Source organism: Rhinoraja longicauda, chromosome 12, assembly GCF_053455715.1.
Source record: "Rhinoraja longicauda isolate Sanriku21f chromosome 12, sRhiLon1.1, whole genome shotgun sequence".
In the NCBI taxonomy this organism is placed as follows: Eukaryota; Metazoa; Chordata; class Chondrichthyes; order Rajiformes; family Arhynchobatidae; genus Rhinoraja; species Rhinoraja longicauda.
Window position 1 is genome coordinate 7,200,998 of NC_135964.1, and position 14,650 is coordinate 7,215,647.

General features: G+C 41.1%; 1 protein-coding gene across 15 annotated transcripts in view; it reads left to right on the top strand.

The window, feature by feature from the left end:
* The window catches only part of LOC144598685 (MSL complex subunit 3-like), a 42,988-nt gene extending 28,724 nt beyond the window's left edge, over positions 1–14,264 (top strand). For all 15 annotated transcript variants that reach the window (XM_078408964.1, XM_078408963.1, XM_078408962.1 and 12 more), the window contains 5 exons: positions 4,013–4,275; positions 4,877–4,977; positions 9,080–9,179; positions 10,474–10,558; positions 10,871–14,264. In XM_078408964.1, coding sequence (XP_078265090.1) covers positions 4,013–4,275; positions 4,877–4,977; positions 9,080–9,179; positions 10,474–10,558; positions 10,871–10,970 — 649 coding nt within the window. In that variant the 3' untranslated portion in view covers positions 10,971–14,264. The remainder of the gene's footprint in view (positions 1–4,012; positions 4,276–4,876; positions 4,978–9,079; positions 9,180–10,473; positions 10,559–10,870) is intronic.
* Positions 14,265–14,650: the final 386 nt, after the last annotated feature.

Sequence of the window (14,650 nt, forward strand, 5' to 3'; positions counted from 1 at the left end):
CAAATATGGCAGCACATCTGGAGAACATGAACAGGCATTTGGGATGGGACCCTTCTTCCAGCTTGTCCCCTCTCCATGTTCTCCAGAGATGCTGCCTGACCCCTGAGTTAGTCCAGCACTTTGTGTCTTTTACCAAAATGCTGACGGGATTAGAGAGCATTGGGATTGTTTTCTCTGGACATCGGAACTTGAGGGGAAACTTGATAGGTTTGTAAAATTATGAGAGGCATTTATAAATAGGCTCAAAACATTTTTTTCCTTGTCAACTACTGGAGGGCACAGCGTTAAGATGAGAGGGGCAAAGTTTAAAGGGGTTTGTACAAAGCACGTTTTTAGCGTTGGCTGCATGGAATGCACTGCCACTAAGGTACATTAGTGGCGTTAAAGGGACGTTTAGATGAGTGCATTAATATACAGGTGCTCCTCAACTTACGATGGGGTCACATTCCGAGAAGCCCATCGGAAACCGAAAATATCGTAAGTCGAAATGCATTTAATACACCTGATCACGTGGCCAGAAGCGAGCTGCGGGTCACTGCCATTTGCACCATCGCAGAGTCGAAATATCGTAAGGTGGGGATCCTCAGTACAGGAAATTGAGGGATGTGGATCACATGCAGGTAGAGGAGGTTAGTTTGATTTGGCAGTATGGTTGGAAAACGCATTGTGGGCTGAAAGACCTTTGTGGTACTGTTCTTTGTTCTATGCATGCATATTATTGAACTGCTGACCTGGCTTTATGGGCTTAAATATCAAATCACCGATCCAGTTTTGTCGAGCTTTTTTTGTTTGCCAATAATTTTTTTAACTTTTTAATTAATTTTTCAGTATCTCTATATGACTCTTCCCCCCCCCCCCACTCCACTTTTATGGGGCTTTGGATGATGATGAAATTTTGGCACTTATAGACTTTTGAGGAAAACATTGAATCGGACTTTAAAAGACTTCAGGAGGTCATAGATGAGGAATAAAACTTGGATATATCTGAAAGATCAGATCGTTGTGGTCCATGTGGGTACCAATGATGTAGATAGAACAAGGAAAAAGGTTCTGCAAAGGGAATTTGAACAGCTCGGCACCAAATTGAAGATGTTGGGTCATTGCGGATAGAGCTGAGAAATTGCAAGGGTAGAACGACACAAATGGAAGTTATTTACAGGCCCCCAAACAGTAGCCAGGATATAGGGTAGACATCAGGAGATACAATCAGCATGCTAGAAAGGCAATGTTATGGTGGTCATGGGAGATTTCAATATGCAGGTAAACTGGGAAAAACAGTGTTGGTACTGGACCCCAAGAAAGGGAATTTGTAGAGTGCCTCCGAGATGGTTTCTTAAAGCAGCTTGTACTGGAGCCTACCAAGGAAAAGGCAATTCGGGATTTAGTGTTGTGTAATGAATTGGATTTGATAAGGGAACTCAAGGTAAAGGAACCACTTGGAGGCAGCGACCACAATATGGTAAGATACGTTATTGCCTTCCATCACGGTGCGCTGTGGTGGATGTTTATGTTAATTTTTATGTAGTTGTGTGTTTTGCTGCTTTTTTGGTATGACTGTATGGCAAATCAAATTCTTTATGTTTTTACATACTTGGCTAATAAATTAATTACAATTACAATACAATTACAATTCTAATTGAACCTGCAATTTGAGAGGGGGAAGGTGAAATTGGATGTGCCAGTATTACAACTGAGCAAAGTGATTACAGAAGCACGAGGGAGGAGCTGGCCAAAGTTGACTGGGAAGGGACCCTTGCAGGAATGACGGAATAGCAATGGCAGGAATTTCTGTGAATAATTCGGAGGATGCAGGACCTTTTCATTTCAAAGAGGAAGAAAGATTCTAGGGGGAGAATCTAGAATCTGGATGAGTATTTAGAAGTTCATGAAAAAATAAGCCAAAGTCAGCATGGTTTTGTGAAGGGGAGATCTTGCCTGATGAATCTGCAGGAAGTTTTTGAAGATAGGACAGACAAAGGAGAATTCTGACGAAGGGTCTCGACCCGAAACGTCACGTATTCCTTTTCTCCAGAGATGCTGTCTAACCTCTGAGTTACTCCAGCTTTTTGTGTCGTATCCAGTTTAAACCAGCATCTGCAGTTCCTTCCCACACAAAGGAGAGTCAGTGGTTGTTATTTACCTAGATTTTCAGGAAGCCTTTGATAAAGTGCTACATGTGAGACTGCTGAGGAAGATGGTATCGAAGGCAGATAGTATCATGGATAGCAGGTTGGCTGGATGGCAGAAGGCAAAGTGGCAATAAAGGGGGCTTTTTCTGGTTGACTGCCAGTGACTAGCAGAGTTCTGCAGTGGTCGGTGCTGGGACCGTTACTTTTCATGTTGTATATTAATGATTTAGATGAGGGGTTGAAGGGTTTGTGGCCACGTTTGCGGACGATATGAAAGTAGGTCGAGGGGCAGGTAGTGTGGAGAAAGCAGGGACTCCGCAGAAGGACTTGGGCAGGTTGGGAGAGTGGTCATAGATGTGGCAGATGGAATATAGTGTGACATATTGTGGAGTCATGCATTTTGGTAGTAGGAATAAAGGTGTACACTATTTTCTAAATGAGGAGAGAATCCACAAATCGGAGGTGCAAAAGGACTTGGGGTGCTGATGCAGGATTCTCAAAAAGTTAATTTGTCAGTTGAATCGGTAGTAAGGAAGGCAAACGCAACGCTAGCATTTATTTAAGAGGGCTAGAATACAAAAACAGGGATGTAATGCTGAGTCTCTATAGGGTGCTGGCCAGGCTGCATTTGGAGTATTGCAAGCAATTTTGGGCACCACATCTGAGGAAGGATGTGCTGGCTGTGGAGAGTGTCCAGAGGAGGTTTACAAGAATGATCCCAGGAATGAGTGGGTTGACATATGAGCGTTTGATGGCACTAGCCTTTACTCGTTGGAGTTTAGAAGGATGAGGGGGACCTCATTGAAACGCACCAAGTAGTGAAAGGCTTGGATGGAGTGGATGTGGAGAGGATGTTTCCACTAGTGGGAGAGTCTCGGACTAGATGTCATAGCCTCAGAATTAAAGAACGTTCCTTTTGAAAGGAAATGAGGAAGAATTTCTGTAGTCAGAGGGTGATGAATTTGTGGAATTCATTGCAACAAAAGGCTGTGGAGGCAGTCAATGGATATTTTTTACGGCAGAGATAGATTGATTCTTGATTAGTGCGGGTGTCGGGGGTTACGGGGGGATTGGGGTTAGGAGGCCGAGATAGATCAGCATTGATTAAATTGCGGAGTGGACTTGATGGGCCGAATCGTCTAATTCTGCTCCTAGCACATGACTTAATTGCATGTTATTTAAAAGCCTATTTTGCTTCTGATTCCAGAAGGGACTCAGAGGGCCAGGATAATGAAAACATATTGGTTATGAATCAATGTTCCAGTAAAAGTAAAGAAGATGCAATTAAACCTTTTTTAGAAAGAAGCATTTTGATAAGGCCAGTATGGAAGCACTCCTTCCTACAGTTGGTCAGATGGTGATGAGGAATCATTAACAATTTTTAAAGAGACTAGAGTTTGGGATATTATTCTTGTATTTAGGGACAGGTGTACTTTGCCACAGTGGGTCAAACAAAAATCGTCAAATTGTTTTAAGGGCAAGTTGCACAAATATTTCCATCCAGAGAGGGGTAGAGATTGTGGAAAGCGAATAGGGCAGTAGAAGCATTCAGTTCAGATTTTTCAGGGCAGTTATTCTGCCCCTTGGTAACATTTTTACCATAATTTGGATAAAGAAAAGCAGGTCTTTTCACTGTTAAACAGTAGAAAAAAAACTTGGCTGAACAAAAGTCACAGGCAGGGATTTTTTGTTTAGGAACTTCTAAGGTTCTGAGTAGTTCCATCATAATTTGAGGTAACTATAATCCAGCAAGGCGTACTGTGTTCATTCTCCATTCAGTTGTCTGTCTTGTTACTTTATTTGTTAAGTGATGTTTTTAACACTAAAATAATTTGTGTTCAATATCAAATGATAAATCGCTCACTGTATTTTTCTTTTACTAGACCTCCGAAGGAACATTCACCAAGCCCCCCTCCTCTTCTGAACCCATCAACACCTCAATCCACAGACAGCCAGCCATTGTTGGGAGACCCTTCAACACCAAAGAGACGCAGGATTGATCCTGAATCCCTTCATTCGTTGAGGCGATCAACAAGGCATGCTTCAGGCTGTGATAGATTGTCTGAAAGCAGTGCATCTCCTCAATCAAAACGCCAGTTTTATGAATCTACCCAAATGCCCAGGTTACTTTTACACTTAGAAAAAAGTGAGTATTCAGTATTCGAATCTAGAAACGAATTTTCTCTAATTTACACAGGAATATTCTTGTTAACATTCATTTTTTTATTTTTGTTGCATTTTTTAAATGTTCCTCCTGGTGGCAGAGATACTGTATTAATATTTAAGGGATTTAAAAACCTGCAACATTATAGTGAATTATTTTTTTAGGTTGGGGTCACAACTAAACGACAGTGTAGGATTAATGGATTTGACTAGTTCAGAATGATGGAAGCAAATCTTATTTTCATTTATCTGGAATAATGCTCTGAATTTAAGTCTGCTTGATCAGCTCTGACTATCATGGCTGAACAGCATTATAGTGATGAAAATGGGATATTTTTCCAATCTTTGTGTAACGTTTCCAAAGCTGGTGTAACGTTTTGTTGTGATGATTGAGTTAAATTCTGTTTTCTGACGTGCATATTTGACAATTTTATTTAATATCACAAATTATATTTTGTCAATTTTTCTTCTATGGGATGTATAAACTGTGAAAATTGTGCATGAAAATAGTTCATGTTTTTTTCTTCATGGTATTTTAAAAGAAATATTACTTAATATTTGTTTTGTTTGAATGTATTTTAAAGAAACTCCTGTCCACAGTGGGAGTTCATCTCCTGTCGCCCTCACACCCAGTAAAGAAGGCGTTGCAGTGTTTGATGGTAGAAGAACTAATGAATTAAACGAGGTATGGTTCATTTGCCTTTTTCTTGACTTGGTAAATGCACGCGATAGTTTGTTAGTTTTGTTTGGTTTATTGTCGGTGAAAAGCTTTAGTTGCGTGCTAACCAGTCAGCGGAAAGACTATACATGATTACAATTAATCCATTCACAGTGTGCAGATACATGAATAGGGAATAACGTTTGGTGCAAGATAAAGCCAGTAAAGTTCAAAAGTAAGAAATGTTGCCGTCAGTGTTTATCTGCAACAAACATGTTAGGGAAATTGCAGAATTGACATCCTTTTGGATAGTATTGCTATTTAGTTTTGCAGTAGAAACTATTTATATTTTGTCAAACAACAACTATTTGAAAATGCTACTTAAGTTCGAGGAGCAGAATTAGGCCATTTGGCCCATCAAGTTTACTCTCATTGAATCATGGCTGACCTATCTTTTCCTTTCAACTGCATTCTCCTGCCTACTCCCCATAACCACTGACGCCCTTGCTAATCAAGAATCTGCCAATCTATAGGTCCGTCAGGCAAGATCTCCCTTTCACAAAACCATGCTGACTTCGACCTATTTTATTGTTTACTTTTAAGTACTCAGAAACCTCATGCTTTATAATGGACTCTAAAATCTTACCTACTATAGTTTTTCATTCTTCTGCTTCACTGCCTTCTTGAGCAGCAGAGTAATATTTACAATTTTCTAATCGTCTGGAACCACTCCTCCAGTGATTCTTGAAAGATCACAGCTAATACCTCTACAATCTCTAAAGCCATCTCTTTCAGTACCCAGGCAGGCAGTCCAAGTGACTTATCCACCTTCAGGCCTTTAAGCTTCCCTGGCACCTTCTCCATAGTAATAGCCACTCCACTAACTTCCATCCCCTGACTCTCCTGAATTTCATGCATGTTACTGATGTCTTCCACTGTGAAGACTGATGCAAACAACTTAGTCAATTCATCTGCCATTTCTTTATTCCCCATTATCAATTCTCCTGCATCATTTTCCAGCGGTCCAACATCCCACTCTTGCCTCTTGCTACTCTAAGAAACCATCTCGTAGACACTCAACAAATTCACTCTCTGAATCCAGTACCAACCTAATTTTCCCAGTCTACCTGCATGTCAAATTCAATTCAAAGGAAGTCCATCTCATCAATACAATACAATACAATATATCTTTATTGACATTGTACAGGGGTACAACGAGATTGGGAATGCACCTCCCATACGATGCAATAAATTAATTAGCTAATCGGTATAAATTTATACAACCCAGTGAAACAAAATTAGGAACAGATTTAAAGCAGTATAAAGTTCAAGTAGGTCTGTGCTGGTTCACTGTGCGATGTGACCATCCGGTTCAGCAGGACCGGTTCATAGCAGCTATGGCCCTGGGGATGAAGCTGTTCCTGAGTCTGGAGGTGCGGGCGTAGAAGGCCTTGTAGCGTCTGCCCGATGGTAGAAGTTCGAACAGACTGTTGCAGGGGTGTGAGGATTCTTTGTGAATGCTGGTGGCTTTTCTGAGGCATCGTGTGTTGTAGATGCCCTCCAAGGCTGGTAGCTGTGTTCCGTTAGTCTTCTGAGCTCTATAGACTACCCGCTGAAGAGCTTTCCTCTCTGCCTCCGTGCAGCTGAGGTACCACACGGGGATGCCATGTGTTTAGGACGCTCTCTGTGGTGCAGCGGTAGAAGGTCGTCAGCAGCTGTTGGGGCAGACCAGACTTTTTCAGTGTTCTCAGGTAGAACAGTCGTTGCTGTGCCTTCTTGACCAGCGCAGCGGTGTTAGTGGACCATGTGAGATCCTCCGAAATGTGAGTGCCCAGAAACTTGAAGCTGGACACTCTCTCCACACTGTCGCCATTGATAAAGATCGGAGCGTATTCCCCGTTGTGTGATCTACGGAAGTTGATGATCAGCTCCTTGGTCTTGGAGGTGTTTGGGGACAGGTTGTTAACTGAGCACCAGTCCGCCAGGTTCTGCACCTCCGCTCTGTAGTTTGTTTCATCCCCATTGGTGATCACCCCGATCACCGTTGTGTCGTCTGCAAACTTGACAATGGTGTTGGTGTCGAATGCAGGAACACAGTCGTGTGTGAATAGGGAGTAGAGCATGGGGCTCAAAACACAGCCCTATGCACAGCCCCATCAGGGTGATAGTGGAGGACAGGTGCGGGCCCAGTCTCACTGCCTGTGGTAGCTTCATCAAGGTCCAGGATCCAGTCGCATAATGGCGAGCTGAGGCCTAGCTGGTGGAGTTTGGTGATGAGCTTGGTGGGGATGATCGTGTTGAAGGCAGAGCTATAGTTTATGAATAGCATCCTCTCGTACGTGCCCTGTCTCTCTAGGTGAGTCAGGACAGTGTGAAGAGCCAGAGAGATGGCGTTCTCTGTGGATTTATTTGCCCTGTATGCAAATTGATGTGAGTGCAGTGAGTCAGGGATGCTGGATTTGATGTGTGAGAGGACCAGCCTTTCAAAGCACTTCATGACTATCGGCGTTAGGGCAACAGGACGGTAGTCGTTCAGGTTGGTGATTTTTGCTTTTTTTCGGCACCGGCACTATGGTAGCCGACTTCAGGCACTTGGGAACCGTAGCCAGAGATAACGACAGGTTAAAGATCCTGGTGAATACCTCAGCCAACTGTTCAGCACAGTCCCTCAGTACCCTTCCTTAAACTCCATCCGGGCCTGCAGCCTTGCGTGGGTTGACCCTTCGCAGAGCGCGTTGTACATCCTGTGTGCTCAATGGTAAGACCTGTCCCTCCGCCTTGGCTGGGGTTCTTCCCCTCATGGTGGTATTGCCCGTTTCGAAGCGGGCAAAGAAGGTGTTAAGCTCGTTGGTTAGTGTGGCATCGCTGTGGGGGCAGGCAGGGCTGCTCTTGTAGCCAGTGATGTCCCTGCCACATGCTTCTGGTGTCCGTGGTATTGAAGTGGTCTTCAACAGTTGAAGTGGTCAGAACAGTTCCCTCCTTCCCCAACACTGTTACAATACTTTTAAAGTTTATTCTCTCTGCATTAAAGACCAAACTCTTATGCTAGGTTGCATATGGCAATGAATTGATGTTTAGGATTAAGTGAACTTGAACCTTGAACAGAATTAATTATGTTATTTGGGCATAATGTATGATGTACAGGTCAGAGTGGTGCAGTGGTTAATTTACTGGACTCAGCAGCCTGAGGTTAATATAAATGATTCAGAGATGTGAGTTTCAGTCCCACCATTGCACATGAGGAATTTACATTAAAGCAATTTAAATTTGCAATTAAAAATGAAGGCTGGTTTCAGTGTAAAACATGAAGCTGCTGCTGCCTGCTGAGTTAACCTGCTGAGTTACTCTAGCACTGACAGTCTTTGCAAGCCCATCTGGTTCACTGATGTCCTTCAGGAAAATGAATCTGGCATTGTGGCGGCACGGTGGCGCAGCGGTAGAGTCGCTGCCTTACAGCGAATGCAGCGCCGGAGACTCAGATTCGATCCTGACTACGGGTGCCGTCTGTACGGAGTTTGTGCATTCTCCCCGTGACCTGCGTGGGTTTTCTCCGAGATCTTCGGTTCCTCCCACACTCCAAAGACGTACAGGTTGGTGGTTAATTGGCTGGGCTAATGTAAAAATTGTCCCTAGTGGGTGTAGGATTGTGTTAATGTGCGGGGGTCGCTGGGCGGCGCGGACCCGGTGGGCCGAAGGGCCTGTTTCTGCGCTGTATCTCTAAATCTCTTTTCAAAATCTCTAAAATCTTTATCCAGTTTGCCAAATGTGACTCCACACCACTTCTGCATTTATCTTTTAAGTGCCACCTCCGTTCAGAGGCAGACACAAAATGCGGGAGTAACTCAGCGGGTCAGGCAGCATCTCTGGAGAGAAGGAATGGGTGACGTTTCGGGTCGAGACCCTTCCACAGCTATGTCTGTTTTCTCTGTTCAGGCAATTGGGATGGTCAGTAAATGTCAACCTTGTCTGTGAGGACCACACCCTGTGGATGAATGAACAGAAAAAAATACTCTACTGACTAGATTACCGTTGCAGGAATTAAAAGTGACGTGGTTTTTGTCATTTAAAAAATAAATTGAATCAGCAAAAGCATGTGATTGAGAATTTTTTTTCATATTGTGTTTAATAGGTATTATCTTGGAAAATGATGCCAGATAATTATCCATTAACTGAACAACCTCCTGCCCCCTCTTACATCTATGGAGCTCAGCATCTTTTGCGACTGTTTGGTACGTTTTTGCAGATTTTATATTCAGTGAAATTGGATGAAGATAAAATATATTATACTTCAATGTATGTTTGTTCAAAGTGGAAAAATAATCTATATTTAAATTTCAGAATAGAAATGCAATCAATGTAAGGAATTTTAAAAAATGACATGAAACCTCTAATCTCAAGTCAAATTTTAGATCGTTGTGGGAAACAGCAGAATAATAATATTGATTAAGTAGTCCTTTCAAAGAGCCATTGAAGGTGTCTTCACTTTACAATAGAGATGCCTTTTCTATAAAGCACAAGTTCAGCTTATAACTAACCAATACAAAAATGAATTTCACTACATGTGACAAATAATGTATCATACCAACTAAAAAACGCATTCCACTTAACATTCAAAACCAATGATACTGATTAAAACATTGTATAAAAATTGCAGGATCTTACAGCAATGTTCTATAAAGCATTGCAAGTATACAATAAAATGCCATCAAGTCCTGGAGTCATTGTAGCATCAGGATGTCTAGAGTTCTGAATTAGTTGCTGATTAAGTGTGATCCAAACAAACTTTGAAAGGATATCCAGAAAATGCAATCTCTTTCATTTACTCATTTACTGTAAATCTACCCTGCTTCACTTAATCTACCTTGCCCATAATTTACGAATAGCCAATTCCCCTACCAACCCACATCTTTTGAGATGTCGGAGAAAACCAGAACACTTGGAAGAAACCCATGTGGTCACACGGAGAATATGTTTAAGGATAAGGGGGAAGTCTTTTAGGACCGAGATGAGAAAGTTTTTTTTCACACAGAGAGTGGTGAATCTGTGGAATTCTCTGCCACAGAAGGTAGTTGAGGCCAGTTCATTGGCTATATTTAAGAGGGAGTTAGATGTGGCCCTTGTGGCTAAAGGGATCAGGGGGTATGGAGAGAAGGCAGGTACAGGATACTGAGTTGGATGATCAGCCATGATCATATTGAATGGCGGTGCAGGCTCGAAGGGCCGAATGGCCTACTCCTGTACCTATTTTCTATGTTTCTATGCAAACTCCACCAAGACCACACTGGAAATCAGGACTGAACCCCGGTTACTGGTATTCTGATGCAGGAGTTGGTGCCCGAGCACTTTAGTAAATATTACAAATCGCATCAGCATATGGAATTATGAATACATACATGAAAATATATAAAAGGTGTTGATTTGTTGGTCTTCCCAGCAAGTTCTGGAAAATGAAGAAGTATGAATATGATTAGACATTGTTTCTTTATTAAATTGATTGATTATATCATCTTCTGTTTTGTACAGTGAAGCTGCCAGAGCTCTTGGGCAAGATGCATATTACCGACAGGAACCTGAAAGTCTTGGTAAAGCATCTCAAGTTGTTTCTTCGGTAAGATTTTAAAAATGTGCTCGTATAATTTTACAGAGCTTGTGTTAATTAACTATACTGCATTAGGAATTGACAAACTTTAGTTAGAACATGGTCCAAGATACATGTGGAATCACACACTATGAAGTGGAGAAAGCCGTCACGATCTTTGTGCAAGATTCATTGTTAGGACTGTCTTGGACATGTAAATAAAAGATTGACACTGGAAGGTTGATGTTTATAGTTAAAATAAAGATCTTTCAGTATTTGTTCAGCCTTGTTAAAACTCATCATGTTAATGATTTGATGCTTGCTTTGTATCTTTATATCCAGGTTTTTGGCTGAATACCAGGAGGATTTTTTCCCAGAATCTGCTTATGTAGCTGCGTCAGAAGCTTACTATTGTACCAAACGTCCCCAGGCTATCTACTGAAGCATTAGCAGAACTGTGAATTAACCTTCACAGTCACTTTTAGCCTTGTGGTTACAGATTAAAGAAAGTAAACGATCTTCAGCAGCTAAGAACAAAAAGAGGGCTTATGTTCTCTTAAGTGGTGCTGCCTACTGGAAATCTGTTGACATTACATTGTGGAGATGGACCACTTAGTGTTTGAACTTGCCACTTTTGCTTTCATCTCTGCTTGTTTTTGTGCATGTATCCAGTTCTCTTTTGATGAATCAAATGACTGCAAATTGAAGTCTCCGACAAGCAGACAAAATGCATTCTGAAATGCAAGCTGCCTTTATTGAACAAGAGACTTAATTCATTTCTGCACAAAATTGTTTTGAGGTCTATCTTAAAGTAACGAGGAACCACGTTTTAACGTGAGATTCTAAAAAGTTGCAAGTTGAAGTAAAAGTAATGTATTATTTGCAGGAATGCTTCCTTTTCTGATTAGAAATAAATGTTTGCTGTATGGTAATATTTTATTTTAATGTTAGTTAAGTTTCTATTCAAATTTCAATTACTGTTTGTGTGAGTGCTCTTCTATGGTAGACCACTATTTGTATCTTTTTTTCCAACTAAGCTGTTGTCACAAAAGTTCTAAATTTATTCTTTGGAACCGCACCTCATTTGTCTCACTCTGGCAAGTGTACAGGTTGCGTCATTGTGATTGTGTGATTATTGAAGGGGAACTAATTTAGCAAGGTGCAAGGTGGTTCTTGTTACTTCTCACTGAATATTCCAGGGACAGTTTTTCCATCCAGCAGTATGACAATATAGCACTTTAGGCTATATGATGTATGATATTTGGCAGGATATTTGATGACCATGTTCTACTAATTAATACATCTGTAATTTATCTCTGTGTGCAGCACTTGGTTGATCATATTGTAAATCATAATAGTAACAGATGATCAGAGACAGAGCCTAGACCAGCAGTTATATGTGCAAAAAATGGTGTTGCTAAAATTTCAGCTGGGAAATACTGATACAGGTACAGTACACAGTGGTACAGCTCTGAACTGTTTTCTTGCAGTACGGAGATTCAATCCTGCCTCTGGAGTTTGCATGTTCTCCTTGTGACCACTCTGGTTTCAACCAGGTGTTCTAGTTTTCTCCCATATTCTGTGTAAATCTCCTCAGGTGTGCAGGTGAATGGTAGAATCTGGGGGAGTTAATGAGAATGAGAAGAGAATTTAAAAAATGGGCTCAATGTTGGGTTTATGTGAATAGTTGGTTGATGGGGAGTGTGGAGTCGGGGCCGAGGGGCGTGTTTCCATACTATATCTTTCTATGGCTGTTAACCCACTGGTAATCCAGAGAAAAATGGAAACCAACTGCTGCCTGACCTGTATATTTCCAGATTTCCATGAAGAAAACAATGTTTTGTTTCAAGATCCTTTCATTGACATGAATGTTAGTTCAGTTTCTCTTTCCATAGAGTATTGCTTGACCTGAGTTTTTCCATGGTTTTATTTTCAGCACGAATAATTGTTTTGCTTAATTATTTCGAGGCCAGCGCCATCAATCCAGCAACTCAAGTTCACATCCCTCCATGATTCTCTTTGGCAGTTAAATTCAGTTAATAAACTGGAACTTGAAATAACTAAGCTTTGTAATGGTGATTAGAAAAGTGACCAGATTGTCAGTGAGAACCCAGCTGTTTTACTGGTGTTCATCTGAGAAGGAAATCACTGAAATCTGCTGTTCTTGCCAGATCTGTCCAAAATATGAATCCAGGCCACTCCCATATGGTTGATTAGTTAAAATGCCTTCCAAAATATCCTTGCAGGCCACTTGGTTCTCACCACTTGCTCGAAGGGTAATCAGGGAGGGACAATAAAGATTGCCCTTGCCAGCAATCCTCAAATTCTGTTTATTTTTTTAAAGCATCCACTTGAATCCATGCAAAAATCTTTTTATTTTATTTTATTCATTTTAGTCTCTATTAGAAAACCATTGGAAAATGTAAAATACTATATTGATATCCGAAGTCACAATACCAGAGAAAACAAAAGATTAATTGCCTTCTTTATGTCATAGGAGCAGAATTAGGTCATTTGGCCTTTTGAGTCCACTCCGCCATTCAATCATGTTTGATGTATCTTTCCCTCTCAGCCTCAATCTCCTGCTTTTTACATGGTCGTTTAGAAGGAACAGTTAAATCTACAAAACATACAGTGCATTTGTTTGCTATTTGGATTAATCAGCAGTTGAAATACTAGGAGTAGAGAAAATGGACACAAAATACTGGAGTAACTCAGCGGGACAGGCAGCGTCTCTGGAGAGAAGGAATGGGTGACTTTTCCGGCTGAAACGTCAGCCATTCCTTCTCTCAGAGATGCTGCCTGTCCCACTGAGTTGCACCAGCATTTTGTGTCTATCTTAGGTTTAAACCAGCATCTGCAGTTCATTCCCACACGAGGAGTAAAGAAGGTAATTTATCAGATTGTTGGTAAATACTACTAATCACTTAAAAGTAGGTCACTTCTGTTCAACTTCATTTCTATGCCCCACTGAACCTTGTCCCTTTAATTGCAAATATTTGTGCAATTAGAGTATTTGAAAATTAAAAAAATTCTAATACTCATCCAAAAAAATAATGGATTGTGAAGGACATTGCTGATTACAGTGTCTGTTTTTGTACCTGTCTTTCACGTAGTGAAACTTCAGAGGAAGTCGTCACCAAGTGATCTCCAGAAAGGTACCTGCAACAGATGGATTTCAAGGAGCAATTCACAAAGCTAGAGCACCAGTGAGTTTTAGGGATAAAACATGAGAGCTTGAAGCATTTATTTTGAGACACTATGTCAAAGATAGCAACCATTTTGAGGTACAAGGTTAAGTGAGATTGGTTATATTTTGCTTTTTAATTTCTGGTAACCTCCTTCCATCTTCCCTCCTCTGCCTGCCTACGGCCAGTGTGTTTCCCTTACCCCTACCCATCCCCAAAGCCAAAGTCCTTAGCTCATGAAAAACACTGAGGAAGAATGGCAAACAAAATGGTTTTTTTAATATCTACTTTTACCTGATTGTCATAGCAATAGATAGGCATTTTCTTTATTTGTATTTATATTGTTAACAAGTTTGAAGTTCCTTGAATAAGTTGCAACAGTATTTGGGATTATAATATTTCTGATAACCATTGCTTCCCAGTGCTGTTCATCTTTGTGCGCTTCTTAAAAAAAATCTTGTTCCTATCTCTTGCTGAATTTAATTGTCATTGTGATGTTAATTGTGTGGTAAAATTCAAATACCAACACAATGTGAGGGAGGGGAAGTGGGGGGGGGGGGGGGGGGAGGAAGATTTAAGAGGTACTTGAAAGGCAACCTTTTTGTACAAAGGGTGGTTGGCACATAAAGTAAGTGGCGGAGGAGGTAGTTGAGGCAGGTACTATCATAATGTTTAAGCAACATTTAGACAAGCTCATGGATAAGGTGGGTTTAGAGGGAAGTCGGGCAAATGTAGGCAGATGGAACTAATGTAGATGGGGCATCGTTGTCAGCATGGGCAAGTTGGGCTGAAGGGCCTGTTTCAATGCTGTGTGAGTGTACAATTTTTAAAAAATTAGCAGAATTATAAAACTCTTAACTAATCCTTGGTTGATGCCATCATTTGAGGTTAGAAAAAGGATATCTGATGTGCTGAGGTGGTGCTCTGAACTTTT